This window comes from Ranitomeya imitator, chromosome 3 (assembly GCF_032444005.1).
Source record: "Ranitomeya imitator isolate aRanImi1 chromosome 3, aRanImi1.pri, whole genome shotgun sequence".
Taxonomy (NCBI): domain Eukaryota; kingdom Metazoa; phylum Chordata; class Amphibia; order Anura; family Dendrobatidae; genus Ranitomeya; species Ranitomeya imitator.
Window position 1 is genome coordinate 837,994,316 of NC_091284.1, and position 18,968 is coordinate 838,013,283.

At 45.7% G+C, this 18,968-nt stretch overlaps 1 protein-coding gene across 1 annotated transcript; it reads right to left on the reverse strand.

Annotated features, from left to right (window-relative positions):
• Window positions 1-17,289: 17,289 nt before the first annotated feature.
• LOC138672390 (ecto-ADP-ribosyltransferase 5-like) lies at window positions 17,290-18,528 on the reverse strand. Its single transcript, XM_069760327.1, has one exon. It carries the CDS (start codon window positions 18,083-18,085, stop codon window positions 17,309-17,311), a length of 777 nt encoding a protein of 258 aa, XP_069616428.1. The 5' UTR covers window positions 18,086-18,528; the 3' UTR covers window positions 17,290-17,308.
• Window positions 18,529-18,968: the final 440 nt, after the last annotated feature.

An 18,968-nucleotide genomic window follows, 5' to 3' on the forward strand; every position in this document is an offset into this window, starting at 1 on the left:
TACATACTTTGTCTCGCATTGTAACATCTTTATATGCCTTTTATAAACACTGTTTACTCAACCAAAAGAAATTGATCCCTGTTATATCATTGTGTTATACTACCAACATAACAATCCACAAAGAATCTCAAATTGCCATAAAACGCAACCAGACTCAATACACGATGCACCACGATACTTAGATTCAATAATATTTATTAATAATTCACATCCAATTTTAACAACAATAATTATAAAAGAGAAAACCTCCAAATGTGATGGAGCGGATTTATTCACATAATATCTACAAAAAAATCAATATGAAAAATTAATAGCCAAGAAAGCCCTCATGCAGAAAAAACTGCATTATCAGAGACCTGAACCTAGCAAACCGATAAGGTTTGTACACACTAAAGGCTTCATGAATGCCAGGTGACCCAATCAATAGGACTTTTTAATTATCACTGCCACATGGCATGTAAATATACTGGCGTTCACCACCTATAACGATACATGTATCTTGGCTATTGATTTTTCATATTGTTTTTTTTGTAGATGTTATGTGAATAAATCCGCTCCATCACATTTGGAGGTTTTCTCTTTTATAATTATTGTTGTTAAAATTGGATGTGAATTATTAATAAATATTATTGAATCTAAGTATCGTGGTGCATTGTGTATTGAGTCTGGTTGCGTTTTATGGCAATTTGAGATTCTTTGTGGATTGTTATACTTTTATAAACACTGCCTGATCTTTATGGAGTAAAATATTTCAAATACCAGCTTCGTTCTCCTGCTCTAAAATGTACCCTAAGTCTTCTGAAGGGAATTACGCTACTGTTTTGGGTTAACTTCGGACCCGTTAATCGAAGCTGGTGGCGGCATACCTTGTCCTGCGCTTTTGGGAGTCATTGTAGCAACGGCAGCATTGATAATTATTGTTCCTGCCTGAGAGGGAGTAGTTATATCGCCTTCGCTGCAGCGTGCCCAATAGCCAGTACATAGCAGGCAGCCTTTCTGGCAACTAATTACCCTAGGTGCAGTACCTAATCTGACCTGAGGGTAAGGGGAGCACCAGAGAGCTGCAAGTTTTCAAGCGGAACTGTAAAGGGGGATATAAATAAATCCCTGCAGTTCATGTTATATTGCAGAGCAGTGGGATAACTAAAATAAGCTCCTGCGATAAATTGAGAGGTCAATAGCCTTGTGTTTTCATCACATTGGAGCAGTGATGGGATAACTAAGATAAGCCCCCTGCACATGTGATAGCTGTGGGCTGGCCAAAGGTCACCCTGATTGTGACGTACTGTTGACAGTCACGGTGTGAATCGTGAGATATTTATCTTTGATCATTGTGACCTGATTTCTATTTTACCTCATCAGTCCACAGGACTTGTTTCCAAAGTGCATCAGGTTTGTTTAAATGTTCTTTTGCATACTTCTGACTCTGAAATCTATGGCGAGAATGCAGGAGAGGTTTTCTTCTGATATGACTCTTCCATGAATTCCATATTTTTGCAGTTGTTTCTGAACAGTAGAACAATGTCTTTCTGAATGTCTTTTGCAGTCAAGTTGGGGCTCTGATTTGCCTCTCTAGCAATCCTACGAGCAGTGATCACTGAGATTTTGCTTGGTCTTCCAGACCTTATCTTGTTCTCCACTGTTCCTGGTAACAGCCATTTCTTAATTACATTTTTAACTGAGGAAAGTGCAACTTGGAAACACTTTGCTCTCTCTTTATAGCCTTCTCCTGCTTTATGGGTCTCCACCATTTTGATTTTCAGAGTGCACCTTCAGTTGCTTAGTAGACCCCATGGCTGCTGGTTTTTGGCACAAGGTTAGATGAGGCTGGGTGTTTATAAAGCTAGAAAATTTACATCACCTGGCCTTTCCTAACGATGATGTTGAACAAGCCATAACTCTAACAGGCTAACTAAAGTCTGAAACCTCAGTCAAAGTTATCTGAGCACACAAATCTCCAAGGGTGCCCAAATTTCTGCATTGGCCCATTTTTCTTTTTGTAATTTTTAAAATGTAAAAAACTACAAGTTTTTTTTTTACCTAAAATACAATGGAAATGTGTCATCTGTAACTTTATGCCTTTTAGAGATCATTTCATCTTCAACTTGCTTAAATATCCATAACAGTAATTTTGACCAAGGGGACTACAAACTTTTGCATGGCCCTGTATTTGCTACTCAAACAAGTAAAATGTCAAAATGAATCAGCACTTTCCACTGAAAGTTAAACACTGCTCAGATGATCAGTGGAACAGATATCTGCACTTCAGTTTTTAAATATTTCTTAGTGACTCTTTGTTATTCTTAACGTTTATTATACAGCATTACTGCATTGCACAAATAGTTTGCCATTGCCGGATTGTGTGTGAGCTCCTCACAGCCCAGGACTCACTTACCGCCAGCACTAGGCTGGAAATTCCTGCATTATCGCAAGCACTAGGCTGGAAATACCTGCCTTACCGCCAGCACTAGGCTGGGAAATTCCTGCATTACTGTCAGCACTAGGCTGGGAAATTCCTGCATTACTGCCAGCACTAGGCTGGGAAATTCCTGCATTACTGCCAGCACTAGGCTGGAAATTCCTGCATTACTGTCAGCACTAGGCTGGAAATTCCTGCCTTACCATCAGCACTAGGCTGGGAAATTCCTGCATTACTGTCAGCACTAGGCTGGGAAATTCCTGCATTACTGCCAGCACTAGGCTGGAAATTCCTGCATTACTGCCAGCACTAGGCTGGGAAATTCCTGCATTACTGTCAGCACTAGGCTGGGAAATTCCTGCCTTACCGCCAGCACTAGGCTGGGAATACCTGCATTACTGCCAGCACTAGGCTGGAAATTCCTGCATTACTGTCAGCACTAGGCTGGGAAATTCCTGCATTACTGTCAGCACTAGGCTGGGAAATTCCTGCATTACTGTCAGCACTAGGCTGGAAATACCTGCATTACTGCCAGCACTAGGCTGGAAATTCCTGCATTACTGTCAGCACTAGGCTGGGAAATTCCTGCATTACTGCCAGCACTAGGCTGGGAAATTCCTGCATTACTGCCAGCACTAGGCTGGGAAATTCCTGCATTACTGCCAGCACTAGGCTGGAAATGTTGCACCCCAGGGTCCTGGTCATCACAGTAGCATTGCTTTCCTGACGGGGTGAGTGATGTTACACTTTTAGGCAAGAAGGGATAACTGCAAACAGGTACCACAAACATGCAACACATTCACACTCCAGGCCACCAGGGGGAGCTTTTGATCCTACTTGCTAGGTGACTCCCGATCTCCCCATATATATATAACTGGTAGTCTGTAGGGAAAGTCAGACAGTTCTTGCCAGGAAACAGACTGGATCAGTCTGGGCAGCAGAGGATTTTAGGGAACTGTGTAGCCGCAGTGCAGCAGTTCCTGGAAAGAGACATTTAGAAGGCCGAATTGATTGCAGCAAACGTGCAAGAGAGCAAAGCACAGGAGCAGGCTGCCTCCTTCTGAGGCACAGAGACCGGTAACCAGAACACCGAGGTTGTAAGGACCTCTACACAGTGGCGTATCTAGGGGGGGGCAGCCGGGGCATTTGCCCCGGGCGCAGCCGGCAGGGGGGCGCAGTCAGGCCGCCTAATTCGGCGGTCCGCAGTGTCTCCCCCGGCGGCTGCATCCTGCCGCCCCTGGTCTAGGAGTCGGCTGTTCTCTGTGCCAACTGTCAAGCTGACCGCCGGCACAGAGAAGCTGCAGAGCGCCGACTCCCAAAATGTGCGGACGTACCGCATATGGGCCGGAGGTGGAGGGGGGGCCCTGCACGGTGGCTGCGGCGGGCAGGAAGAAATCCCTGCAGCTCCGCTGCCTACAAGAGAAAATAGCAGCGGAGCTGCAGCGATCTGTCTTCCTGCTTCCTGCCCGCGCTTCCTCTCAGACAGCGCCGCTGGATGACGTCATCATTCAGCGGCCGGCTGTGTCAGAGGAAGATGCTGCAGCAGAGCGCGAGGAGAGGTGTGTGTGTGTGTGTGTGTGAGTTGCTGCAGGGGAATGTGGCTGTGCAGAGAGGTAAATGGTGGATATGGAAGATATAGACTTATCAGACAGAAACCGGCCCCCTGGGTAATAGAGAGCTGTCAAATCCCCAGTGTAGCATGCTATTGGCCCCTCTGTGGATTACAGGGTCTTGGGCAATGAAGACCTGTCCAACCCATGGTATAGCAAGCTACTGCACCCCTACTCCGCAGACAAAAGGCTCCTGGGTTATGGACAGCCGTCCAATCCACAGCATAGGAAGATACTGGTCCCTCCCCGTCTCCATATATCGACAACCTGATCTCTTTCTCTGTGGCAGCCATTATAGCTCTCTGCGCATCGATAACGACCTCTATTATGTTATAATGGCAGTAGAAATAAGAGTAAATTCCCATGTGACATACCGTGGTTGTCTGCAGCACCCCCATCATAAATCGCAGAAACCACAATTTTCCCAATGGGAGACTCTATGCACATGTCCCGGCTGCCCCCACTGATGGGGATGGTGGGAGAGGAGAGGGCAATGATAGGGCTGACGGGGATGGTGAGGGAGGAGGAAATGATGGATGTGGTGGAAAGGGCAATGATGGGCATGACGGAGAAGGCAATGATGGAGGTGGTGAAGAGAGCAATGATGGGGTGGGTAGAGGACAATAATATGTGTGTGGACAATTTGAGTGGAGATAGGGGAATTTATTATGTGTGGGGAGAATTTGGGGATGGGGGAATTTATTATGTGTGGGGTGAGATTTGGAGTGGGGATGGGTGATTTAATCTGTGGGGAGATTTGATGACACAAAATGAAGTACAAAGGGGGAAATGGGGGGCATATATGAGGAAACAGTATGGGGGAATGAGGGCATGTATGAGGAAACAGTATGGGGGAATGAGGGCATGTATGAGGAAACAGTATGGGTGATGGGTGCAGAGAGCGAACGGGGGTATATATGTGGACACAGTATGAGTAGCGATATGAAAAATGTATGTGGACAGAGTACGGGAAGTGAGGGTGATGGGATGTGTGCAGACACATTATGGGAGTCAGGTGAGCAGGCAGTATAGAAAGTGAGGGGGTAAATATATGAGGAGACAGTATGGTGAACAGGAGGGATGTGAGAGGAGACAGTATGAGGAGGGAGGGGAATAGTGTGAGGAGACAGTATGGGGGAGAAAAGTAAGTGGGCACAGAATAGAAACTTAATAGTGGGGGTGTAGGATGGAGGAACAGTGTAAGGGTACAGCCAGGAGGGGACAATATACCAAGAAGGGGGAGTGTGATGAGAGTACTGTATAAATACTGGGCCCTATAGGGGGAACACAGTATGAGAGGACAGTGTGAAGAGGGGGCCGGTATGGAAAGGAGAGGTCAGTGTGAAGAGCATGTACCATAAGAGGGACAGTGTGGGGGTCATATTTTGTGCAGACAATATTGTGAGGGGCAATTTATTTTATTCAGGAGCATTATAATGACACTTCTATCTTTAAGAGCGTCATGTGGAGATTTTCTGCGGAGAAGATGGAAGTCTGCAGAGACGGCTGTGGATGAGAAAACTCATCATGGGGTCTGGACAAGATGAAGAAAAGAAGGAGAATGACTCCAGAGACAACGTCATCTATAAGGTACCTGGATGTAAATGTTATTTGTGATACTAACTAATTATCATGTTTTTATTTATGTTAGGAGCATTAAAGGGGTTGTCCAGGTTTGTAATGAGTCATTATTTGTGACTGCAGACATCTGAGTTCTCACAGTGCGCACTGCACGCTGTCAGGATTCTCTCATGCTGACTAGACATATGTGGCCTCACTCAATGAAAATGAACTGAGCGAGGCCGGGCACGTCTAGTCGGAATGTGGTCGGAAGTAAACAAATCACATGCTTGTGCTGACATGACCGTCCACCAGCCAGGGAGAATCCTAGTAGTGTGCAGTGCATTAGTTGTGAGAATTCAGAAGCCGTGATGTCAGGATTCAGCTCTGCCGGTTCCAGTACTCATCATTGGACACGTCACTCACATGCGACTTTCACACTTATGGTCCTGTGACATCGAGCTTCTCTTCCTGTGTCTCTCAGTTTTTCACTGAACATTGAGAGCATTAGGGAGAGGAGCTCGTGAGCACATGACTAAGTGTGAAAATCGCATATGTCCTGGGGGGGGGAGCGCCAAAATGAATTCTTGCCCCGGGTGCCAGAAACCCTAGATACACCTCTGCCTCTGCAACTTACATCAGAGACCGGCAGGACAGCTGAACTCCATGCTACCTGTCCGACCTAATACCCAGGAGGAAGGGTGGCACTCCTCTGAGGCTGGGGTGTGCTAGAGTCCCTATAAACCGCCTCAAGCCACCAGTCATACGGGTCATGTCCTATCCTATCTGGGGGACAGAGAGAGAGATAACATCTGTGAGGACCTTATGTGAAGCTTTAAGCAGTAAGGGACTACACCACCTTGGCTCTAGAGGAAGGCTTTTTATTTCCATTTGGGTAAGGGGACTCCTAACTTGCCTTCAAGCCGGCCAGACCCTGTCTGCCCTGTGATCTGGTGCCCAGGACTGTGGATGCTGAATTCTTCAGTAAACCAAGGCAATGAGACTGCAAACCTGTGTCCTCGTTCTTTACTGCACTCCTCACCATCTTCCATCTACACCAAGGGAGCAATGGGGATACACTTCACCTGTGAGAAGGTATACCATCTAGCTGCCATAACATCACCCCAGAGGACCCCTTAAAGCAGCGTTGGTCTCCATTGACCGAACACCACAGGTGGCATCACAAACATAAACTTTATTCCCTTTAAAGACCTTTACCCCCTTTTACATGGGCGCCAAGGGCCACGGACCGGGTCGCCACCGTGACATCCCCCTGTGAACCGCAGGACCCGCCCGAGTACCCCACGGCCCATGCGGGTGACTCGGAAATTCTTGCATTACTGTCAGCACTAGGCTGGGAAATTCCTGCATTACTGCCAGCACTAGGCTGGGAAATTCCTGCATTACTGTCAGCACTAGGCTGAGAAATTTCTGCATTACTGTCAGCACTAGGCTGGGAAATTCCTGCATTACTGTCAGCACTAGGATGGGAAATTCCTGCCTTACCGCCAGCACTAGGCTGGGAAATTCCTGCATTACTGTCAGCACTAGGCTGGGAAATTCCTGCCTTACCGCCAGCACTAGGCTGGGAAATTCCTGCATTACTGTCAGCACTAGGCTGGGAAATTCCTGCATTACTGCCAGCACTAGGATGGGAAATTCCTGCCTTACCGCCAGCACTAGGCTGGGAATACCTGCATTACTGTCAGCACTAGGCTGGAAAATTCCTGCATTACTGTCAGCACTAGGCTGGGAAATTCCTGCCTTACCGCCAGCACTAGGCTGGGAAATTCCTGCATTACTGTCAGCACTAGGCTGGGAAATTCCTGCATTACTGCCAGCACTAGGATGGGAAATTCCTGCCTTACCGCCAGCACTAGGCTGGGAAATTCCTGCATTACTGTCAGCACTAGGCTGGGAAATTCCTGCATTACTGCCAGCACTAGGATGGGAAATTCCTGCCTTACCGCCAGCACTAGGCTGGGAAATTCCTGCATTACTGTCAGCACTAGGCTGGGAAATTCCTGAATTACTGCCAGCACTAGGCTGGGAAATTCCTGCATTACTGTCAGCACTAGGCTGGGAAATTCCTGCATTACTGCCAGCACTAGGCTGGGAAATTCCTGCATTACTGTCAGCACTAGGCTGGGAAATTCCTGCATTACTGTCAGCACTAGGCTGAGAAATTTCTGCATTACTGTCAGCACTAGGCTGGAAATTCCTGCATTACTGTCAGCACTAGGATGGGAAATTCCTGCCTTACCGCCAGCACTAGGCTGGGAAATTCCTGCATTACTGTCAGCACTAGGCTGGGAAATTCCTGCATTACTGCCAGCACTAGGATGGGAAATTCCTGCCTTACCGCCAGCACTAGGCTGGGAAATTCCTGCATTACTGTCAGCACTAGGCTGGGAAATTCCTGCATTACTGCCAGCACTAGGATGGGAAATTCTTGCATTACTGTCAGCACTAGGCTGGGAAATTCCTGCATTGCTGTCAGCACTAGGCTGGGAAATTCCTGCATTACTGTCAGCACTAGGCTGAGAAATTTCTGCATTACTGTCAGCACTAGGCTGGGAAATTCCTGCATTACTGCCAGCACTAGGCTGGGAAATTCCTGCATTACTGTCAGCACTAGGCTGGGAAATTCCTGCATTACTGTCAGCACTAGGCTGAGAAATTTCTGCATTACTGTCAGCACTAGGCTGGAAATTCCTGCATTACTGTCAGCACTAGGATGGGAAATTCCTGCCTTACCGCCAGCACTAGGCTGGGAAATTCCTGCATTACTGTCAGCACTAGGCTGGGAAATTCCTGCCTTACCGCCAGCACTAGGCTGGGAAATTCCTGCATTACTGTCAGCACTAGGCTGGGAAATTCCTGCATTACTGCCAGCACTAGGATGGGAAATTCTTGCATTACTGTCAGCACTAGGCTGGGAAATTCCTGCATTGCTGTCAGCACTAGGCTGGGAAATTCCTGCATTACTGTGAGCACTAGGCTGGGAAATTCCTGCATTACTGTCAGCACTAGGATGGGAAATTCCTGCATTACTGTCAGCACTATGATGGGAAATTCCTGCATTACTGCCAGCACTAGGCTGGGAAATTCCTGCATTACTGTCAGCACTAGGATGGGAAATTCCTGCATTACTGTCAGCACTAGGCTGGAAAATTCCTGCATTACTGTCAGCACTAGGATGGGAAATTCCTGCATTACTGTCAGCACTAGGCTGGGAAATGCCTGCATTACTGTCAGCACTAGGCTGGGAAATTCCTGCATTATTGCCAGCACTAGGATGGGAAATTCCTGCATTACTGTCAGCACTAGGCTGGGAAATTCCTGCATTACTGTCAGCACTAGGCTGGAAATTCTTGCATTACTGTCAGCACTAGGCTGGGAAATTCCTGCATTACTGTCAGCACTAGGCTGGAAATTCTTGCATTACTGTCAGCACTAGGCTGGGAAATTCCTGCATTACTGTCAGCACTAGGCTGGAAATTCTTGCATTACTGTCAGCACTAGGCTGGGAAATTCCTGCATTACTGTCAGCACTAGGCTGGAAATTCTTGCATTACTGTCAGCACTAGGCTGGGAAATTCCTGCATTACTGTCAGCACTAGGCTGGAAAATTCCTGCATTACTGTCAGCACTAGGCTGGGAAATTCCTGCATTACTGTCAGCACTAGGCTGGGAAATTCCTGCATTACTGTCAGCACTAGGCTGGGAAATTCCTGCATTACTGTCAGCACTAGGCTGGGAAATTCCTGCATTACTGCCAGCACTAGGCTGGGAAATTCCTGCATTACTGCCAGCACTAGGATGGGAAATTCCTGCATTACTGTCAGCACAAGGATGGGAAATTCCTGCCTTACCGCCAGCACTAGGCTGGAAATTCTTGCATTACTGTCAGCACCAGGGAAACCAGGGATTCAAGCTTCAGGAGGCTAATTTGCATATTCCAGGTGCCTTCTGGGAAAAGCGAAGTCTCCCTAAGCTAGAAGATCGTTGGGTACAGCCGGGACCAGCTGCTTCGAAAGCATCACCAAACCAGGGATTCAAGCTTCAGGAGGCTAATTTGCATATTCCAGGTGCCTTCTGGGAGAAGCGAAGTCTCCCTAAGCTAGAAGATCGTTGGGTACAGCCGGGACCAGCTGCTTCGAAAGCATCACCAAACCAGGGATTCAAGCTTCAGGAGGCTAATTTGCATATTCCAGGTGCCTTCTGGGAGAAGCGAAGTCTCCCTAAGCTAGAAGATCGTTGGGTACAGCCGGGACCAGCTGCTTCGAAAGCATCACCAAACCAGGGATTCAAGCTTCAGGAGGCTAATTTGCATATTCCAGGTGCCTTCTGGGAGAAGCGAAGTCTCCCTAAGCTAGAAGATCGTTGGGTACAGCCGGGACCAGCTGCTTCGAAAGCATCACCAAACCAGGGATTCAAGCTTCAGGAGGCTAATTTGCATATTCCAGGTGCCTTCTGGGAGAAGCGAAGTCTCCCTAAGCTAGAAGATCGTTGGGTACAGCCGGGACCAGCTGCTTCGAAAGCATCACCAAACTAGGGATTCAAGCTTCAGGAGGCTAATTTGCATATTCCAGGTGCCTTCTGGGAGAAGCGAAGTCTCCCTAAGCTAGAAGATCGTTGGGTACAGCCGGGACCAGCTGCTTCGAAAGCATCACCAAACCAGGGATTCAAGCTTCAGGAGGCTAATTTGCATATTCCAGGTGCCTTCTGGGAGAAGCGAAGTCTCCCTAAGCTAGAAGATCGTTGGGTACAGCCGGGACCAGCTGCTTCGAAAGCATCACCAAACCGAAACCGAATTTTTGCCTGTAGGACATTATTGCAAGAGAGCTTGGCTGAGTACATTACACAAGAAGGAAAACACACAGCAAGTCAGCAGGATCTAGGAGCAACATGGCAGATGTGACAACCTACATGGTGAGCTGCAGCATGTGCTACATGTTCACAGATCGACCAGAAGAAGAATCCAATTTCACCTGTCAGAAGTGTAGACTAGTGGCCCTTTTAGAAGAAAAGGTGCGGGGTCTGGAAGAAAGAATAGCAACTTTGAAACTCATCAAAGAGAATGAAGACTTTCTAGACAGAACAGAAGCATCTCTACTGGTCACAGAAGGTGCAAAAAGTGTCAGAGAACCTCCAAAAGCAGATGAGTGGAAGCATGTGACCAAAAGAAGCAAGAAGACCATGGAGAAATCACCAACCACACAACTGAAGAACCGATATCAAATCTTTGTAGAGGATGAAGATGGCACACCTAAGAATGAAGCAATACCAGCAAGCAAAAAAGAAAAGGGCACACAGCAACAAGTGACAGCAAAAAGTACAGCCAAGAAGCAACGAAGAGTGGTGGTGGTGGGAGACTCACTACTGAGAGGCACCGAAGCAGCCATCTGCAGACCGGACATAACTGCAAGAGAAGTATGCTGCCTTCCAGGTGCGATGATCAAGGATGTGACCGATAGGATACCAAAGCTCTTCAGCTCCAAGGACGTCCACCCATTTCTTCTGATACATGTTGGCACCAATGACACGGCAAGGAAGGACCTACCGACAATCTGCAAGGACTTTGAAGAGTTGGGGAAGAAAGTAAAGGAACTGGATGCACAGGTAGTTTTTTCTTCTATCCTTCCAGTAGACGGGCATGGCACCAGGAGATGGAACAGGATCCTTGATGCAAACAACTGGCTAAGACGATGGTGCAGACAACAAGGATTTGGATTCCTGGACCACGGTGTGAATTACTGGTATGATGGACTCCTCGCCAGAGACGGACTACACCTCAACAAACCTGGGAAACACACATTCGCCAGAAGACTCGCTACACTCATCAGGAGGGCGTTAAACTAGAAGAAGAGGGGACGGGAAGAAAAACATTAGACTCGAACAAAGACGACCCAGGAAAACATACTCAGAAGGGAGGTAAGAACATTTCTAAAACAATCCACAGTGAGGAGATTGGAACAAAACAAAATCCTCTAAACTGCATGCTCGCAAACGCCAGAAGCCTGACAAACAAGATGGAAGAACTAGAAGCAGAAATATCTACAGGTAACTTTGACATAGTGGGAATAACCGAGACATGGTTAGATGAAAGCTATGACTGGGCAGTTAACTTACAGGGTTACAGTCTGTTTAGAAAGGATCGTAAAAATCGGAGAGGAGGAGGGGTTTGTCTCTATGTAAAGTCTTGTCTAAAGTCCACTTTAAGGGAGGATATTAGCGAAGGGAATGAGGATGTCGAGTCCATATGGGTTGAAATTCATGGAGGGAAAAATGGTAACAAAATTCTCATTGGGGTCTGTTACAAACCCCCAAATATAACAGAAAGCATGGAAAGTCTACTTCTAAAGCAGATAGATGAAGCTGCAACCCATAATGAGGTCCTGGTTATGGGGGACTTTAACTACCCGGATATTAACTGGGAAACAGAAACCTGTGAAACCCATAAAGGCAACAGGTTTCTGCTAATAACCAAGAAAAATTATCTTTCACAATTGGTGCAGAATCCAACCAGAGGAGCAGCACTTTTAGACCTAATACTATCTAATAGACCCGACAGAATAACAAATCTGCAGGTGGTTGGGCATCTAGGAAATAGCGACCACAATATTGTGCAGTTTCACCTGTCTTTCACTAGGGGGACTTGTCAGGGAGTCACAAAAACATTGAACTTTAGGAAGGCAAAGTTTGACCAGCTTAGAGATGCCCTTAATCTGGTAGACTGGGACAATATCCTCAGAAATAAGAATACAGATAATAAATGGGAAATGTTTAAGAACATCCTAAATAGGCAGTGTAAGCGGTTTATACCTTGTGGGAATAAAAGGACTAGAAATAGGAAAAACCCAATGTGGCTAAACAAAGAAGTAAGACAGGCAATTAACAGTAAAAAGAAAGCATTTGCACTACTAAAGCAGGATGGCACCATTGAAGCTCTAAACAACTATAGGGAGAAAAATACTTTATCTAAAAAACTAATTAAAGCTGCCAAAAAGGAAACAGAGAAGCACATTGCTAAGGAGAGTAAAACTAATCCCAAACTGTTCTTCAACTATATCAATAGTAAAAGAATAAAAACTGAAAATGTAGGCCCCTTAAAAAATAGTGAGGAAAGAATGGTTGTAGATGACGAGGAAAAAGCTAACATATTAAACACCTTCTTCTCCACGGTATTCACGGTGGAAAATGAAATGCTAGGTGAAATCCCAAGAAACAATGAAAACCCTATATTAAGGGTCACCAATCTAACCCAAGAAGAGGTGCGAAACCGGCTAAATAAGATTAAAATAGATAAATCTCCGGGTCCGGATGGCATACACCCACGAGTACTAAGAGAACTAAGTAATGTAATAGATAAACCATTATTTCTTATTTTTAGTGACTCTATAGCGACAGGGTCTGTTCCGCAGGACTGGCGCATAGCAAATGTGGTGCCAATATTCAAAAAGGGCTCTAAAAGTGAACCTGGAAATTATAGACCAGTAAGTCTAACCTCTATTGTTGGTAAAATATTTGAAGGGTTTCTGAGGGATGTTATTCTGGATTATCTCAATGAGAATAACTGTTTAACTCCATATCAGCATGGGTTTATGAGAAATCGCTCTTGTCAAACCAATCTAATCAGTTTTTATGAAGAGGTAAGCTATAGACTGGACCACGGTGAGTCATTGGACGTGGTATATCTCGATTTTTCCAAAGCGTTTGATACCGTGCCGCACAAGAGGTTGGTACACAAAATGAGAATGCTTGGTCTGGGGGAAAATGTGTGTAAATGGGTTAGTAACTGGCTTAGTGATAGAAAGCAGAGGGTGGTTATAAATGGTATAGTCTCTAACTGGGTCGCTGTGACCAGTGGGGTACCGCAGGGGTCAGTATTGGGACCTGTTCTCTTCAACATATTCATTAATGATCTGGTAGAAGGTTTACACAGTAAAATATCGATATTTGCAGATGATACAAAACTATGTAAAGCAGTTAATACAAGAGAAGATAGTATTCTGCTACAGATGGATCTGGATAAGTTGGAAACTTGGGCTGAAAGGTGGCAGATGAGGTTTAACAATGATAAATGTAAGGTTATACACATGGGAAGAGGGAATCAATATCACCATTACACACTGAACGGGAAACCACTGGGTAAATCTGACAGGGAGAAGGACTTGGGGATCCTAGTTAATGATAAACTTACCTGGAGCAGCCAGTGCCAGGCAGCAGCTGCCAAGGCAAACAGGATCATGGGGTGCATTAAAAGAGGTCTGGATACACATGATGAGAGCATTATACTGCCTCTGTACAAATCCCTAGTTAGACCGCACATGGAGTACTGTGTCCAGTTTTGGGCACCGGTGCTCAGGAAGGATATAATGGAACTAGAGAGAGTACAAAGGAGGGCAACAAAATTAATAAAGGGGATGGGAGAACTACAATACCCAGATAGATTAGCGAAATTAGGATTATTTAGTCTAGAAAAAAGACGACTGAGGGGCGATCTAATAACCATGTATAAGTATATAAGGGGACAATACAAATATCTCGCTGAGGATCTGTTTATACCAAGGAAGGTGACGGGCACAAGGGGGCATTCTTTGCGTCTGGAGGAGAGAAGGTTTTTCCACCAACATAGAAGAGGATTCTTTACTGTTAGGGCAGTGAGAATCTGGAATTGCTTGCCTGAGGAGGTGGTGATGGCGAACTCAGTCGAGGGGTTCAAGAGAGGCCTGGATGTCTTCCTGGAGCAGAACAATATTGTATCATACAATTATTAGGTTCTGTAGAAGGACGTAGATCTGGGTATTTATTATGATGGAATATAGGCTGAACTGGATGGACAAATGTCTTTTTTCGGCCTTACTAACTATGTTACTATGTTACTATGTTACTAGGCTGGGAAATTCCTGCATTATTGCCAGCACTAGGCTGGGAAATTCCTGCATTACTGCCAGCACTAGGATGGGAAATTCCTGCATTACTGTCAGCACTAGGATGGGAAATTCCTGCCTTACTGCCAGCACTAGGCTGGAAATTCTTGCATTACTGTCAGCACTAGGCTGGGAAATTCCTGCATTACTGCCAGCACTAGGCTGGGAAATTCCTGCATTACTGCCAGCACTAGGATGGGAAATTCCTGCATTACTGTCAGCACTAGGATGGGAAATTCCTGCATTACTGTCAGCACTAGGATGGGAAATTCCTGCATTACTGTCAGCACTAGGCTGGGAAATTCCTGCATTACTGCCAGCACTAGGCTGGGAAATTCCTGCATTATTGCCAGCACTAGGATGGGAAATTCCTGCATTACTGTCAGCAGTAGGCTGGAAATTCTTGCATTACTGTCAGCACTAGGCTGGGAAATTCCTGCATTACTGCCAGCACTAGGATGGGAAATTCCTGCCTTACCGCCAGCACTAGGCTGGGAAATTCCTGCATTACTGTCAGCACTAGGCTGGGAAATTCCTGCATTACTGCCAGCACTAGGATGGGAAATTCTTGCATTACTGTCAGCACTAGGCTGGGAAATTCCTGCATTGCTGTCAGCACTAGGCTGGGAAATTCCTGCATTACTGTGAGCACTAGGCTGGGAAATTCCTGCATTACTGCCAGCACTAGGCTGGGAAATTCCTGCATTACTGTCAGCACTAGGATGGGAAATTCCTGCATTACTGCCAGCACTAGGATGGGAAATTCCTGCATTACTGTCAGCACTAGGCTGGGAAATTCCTGCATTGCTGTCAGCACTAGGCTGGGAAATTCCTGCATTACTGTGAGCACTAGGCTGGGAAATTCCTGCATTACTGCCAGCACTAGGCTGGGAAATTCCTGCATTACTGTCAGCACTAGGATGGGAAATTCCTGCATTACTGTCAGCACTAGGCTGGAAAATTCCTGCATTACTGTCAGCACTAGGCTGGGAAATTCCTGCATTACTGTCAGCACTAGGCTGGGAAATGCCTGCATTACTGTCAGCACTAGGCTGGGAAATTCCTGCATTATTGCCAGCACTAGGATGGGAAATTCCTGCATTACTGTCAGCACTAGGCTGGGAAATTCCTGCATTACTGTCAGCACTAGGCTGGAAATTCTTGCATTACTGTCAGCACTAGGCTGGGAAATTCCTGCAGTACTGTCAGCACTAGGCTGGAAATTCTTGCATTACTGTCAGCACTAGGCTGGGAAATTCCTGCATTACTGTCAGCACTAGGCTGGAAATTCTTGCATTACTGTCAGCACTAGGCTGGGAAATTCCTGCATTACTGCCAGCACTAGGCTGGGAAATTCCTGCATTACTGTCAGCACTAGGCTGGGAAATTCCTGCATTACTGCCAGCACTAGGCTGGGAAATTCCTGCATTACTGCCAGCACTAGGATGGGAAATTCCTGCATTACCGTCAGCACTAGGATGGGAAATTCCTGCATTACTGTCAGCACTAGGCTGGAAATTCCTGCATTACCGCCAGCACTAGGCTGTAAATTCCTGCATTACTGCCAGAACTAGGCTAGAAATTCCTGCATTACCGCCAGCACTAGGCTGTAAATTCCTGCATTACTGCCAGAACTAGGCTGTAAATTCCTGCATTACCGCCAGCACTAGGCTGTAAATTCCTGCATTACTGCCAGAACTAGGCTGGAAATTCCTGCATTACCGCCAGAACTAGGCTGTAAATTCCTGCATTACCGCCAGCACTAGGCTGTAAATTCCTGCATTACTGCCAGAACTAGGCTGGAAATTCCTGCATTACTGCCAGCACTAGGCTGGAAATTCCTGCATTACTGTCAGCACTAGGCTGGGAAATTCCTACATTACTGTCAGCACTAGGCTGTAAATTCTTGCATTACTCACTTTTGGGTATTTTCAGCCATATAGACCCCTCAAACTGACTTCAAATGTGAGGTGGTCCCTAAAAAAAATGGTTTTGTAAATTTCATTGTAAAAATGAGAAATCGCTGGTCAAATTTTAACCCTTATAACTTCCTAGCAAAAAAAAATTTTGTTTCCAAAGTTGTGCTGATGTAAGGTAGACATGTGGGAAATGTTATTTATTAACTATTTTGTGTCACATAACTCTCTGATTTAACAGAATAAAAATTCAAAATGTGAAAATTGCGAAATTTTCACAATTTTCGCCAAATTTCTGTTTTTATCACAAATAAACGCAGAATTTATTGACCTAAATTTACCACTAACATGAAGCCCAATATGTCAGGAAAAAACCATCTCAGAACCGCTAGGATTCGTTGAAAAGTTCCTGAGTTATTACCTCATAATGGGACACTGGTCAGAATTGCAAAAAACGGCCAGGTCATTAAGGTCAAAATAGGCTGGGTCATGAAGGGGTTAAAGGTTTTGTCCAAGACTTACTGGGTCCACAAAGGTCCACTAGTAACATTGATTCTTGGGGCCCACTGGTCAGCTACATGCAAAAATAATCTGACCCTAGTATACAAATTTACTTTTGCTTCTATGTAATCTTAATCTGGATAGCTTGCTTCATGAATGATTATATACCTTTTTATTCAAATTGTGAATGAAGTATAATAGCCCTACTCATTAGCATTCTATCACAGCGGCCTACCAGAGGATCCTCCTGCTATTCTGCAGGCCAGTCCAAGCCAGAGAAGAGGTGATCAATTTCAGATGTTGGGAGTCCCACAGGCAGCACTAAAGTGCAGAAGCTGTGTCCTCATCTGGCAGCCACTAAAAGTATCACAACTCCTGTGTAGTGGCCGTTCTTGGGTTCTGCAGCTCAACACCTATTGAAGTTAATGGGAGCTGTGCAGCAGTACCAGATACCAACCACGATGCAGTGACAACGCTGCGGTGCTGAAGGCAGTACCTACCATTAATGAAGGCGCAGTTAAAATTGCTGCAGAATCTCCTTGTCGATTCAAGCTCGAAATCGAACTCCGATCCAACAGTCGCTGGAGAGAGCGTGAACACCTCATACCCCGGGACCAGGACCTCTCGTTCAGAGGAGAACTGAGAAAAGTCTTCTATATTGACCCCAGGATATTCGCTGATGATAAATAATGACTCATTGCCCATGACTGTTGCTTCATACTTATCCAACGATGTATATAAGAAGTGGCCAAACTTGACATTGATGCTTCCATTTGGTGGCGGCTCGATATACTCATCGATTCCACTGTAGATTGTTTTCTGTTTGTACAGCTCACTCTTAGACAGGAGCTGAAGAGCAGAGGTGACATAAAAGTGAAGCCACTTGAAGCCAAAGTCTTCCATGTAACTGTTATAGGACCTTCCTGCCAATTTCACCGCATTGTTGAAGTCTTCTCTGATGAAGCTTGTGTAGGTCACCAGAGCGATCCCGTGATTATCTTCAAAACTAAGAGGAAGTTTGGCCCTTAACTCGTTCTTCTTGAGCATCCATATTTTATTGGCTTCTTCCCAGGCTCTTTTCAATTTTTTATTTTGGCTGATTTCAGCATCAAGGACATTGTCTTTTTCCAGTTTTCTTTCCATTTCCCTTTTGCACCCCAAATATTGGTCATCAAATGCTTGTTCAGCCAGGTCCCAGGTTTCAACCACAACATCTTTCTGGAAAAAAAGATAAATATCAGTAAAGAAAATGACCGAGGCTCTATAAATTTGTGCAGATCAGAAGCAACCCACGACCACAACCACATCAAGTAGCTAAAGACCGAGGAGCAAACTAATAAAGTTCTGTAGTTCAATTGGAAACCTAAGAATACACTGTAGCAAATCCAGCCAGGACAGGGTTAATGTTAGAACTGCAGGTCTTGATTAGATGCAACTGCCTAGTTTTTACTAAGAACCATTGCCTGAGTTCACTAGGTGTGTCAGTCTGCTGCAGTTTGAGCAGAGTCCGGTGTGCTGCTGGTGAGTGTCCAGCCAAAATGTGAGCTGTAGCTGGGAGACATGCCAGGTCTCTCTCTCAACTGCATGGGTCAGCTATTAAAGCTGAGTAGTCTGTGCCGAAAGATCTGTTTGGTGCTGGAAGCTGCTGGAGCTCAGGCTTAAGGAGATACTGAGACTGTAGGGGATAATTCCTCTTCTGTGTATGAACTTTGCTCTGGGATAAAGGACTGTAATCTGTTGGGGGGAGCTGCACTGACATATCAGCTGCTGAATGAGCTGTTTATCTGCTGTGATACTTTTGTGCCCAGAAGAGGCTCTTTTTGGTTTTGAATTCCTTGGATTTTTACGAAAGCAATAAAACTGCACCTGTGGCCCAAACCGCACTGTCTGTGTGAACACTGCCTAATGCCTACCTGAGAGAGTGGATCCCTAAACACAGACCAATGAGCAATGATCTGCAAACTATGGCAGTCAGGCCATGCTGGGGACTGTTGTTTAATTACAGCCGGAGGGTCATAGGTTGCGA

Coding starts and splice junctions, on each gene's coding strand:
- LOC138672390 (XM_069760327.1), bottom strand. CDS start 18,085: ATGGAAAGAAAACTGGAAAAAGACAATGTCCTTGATGCTGAAATCAGC.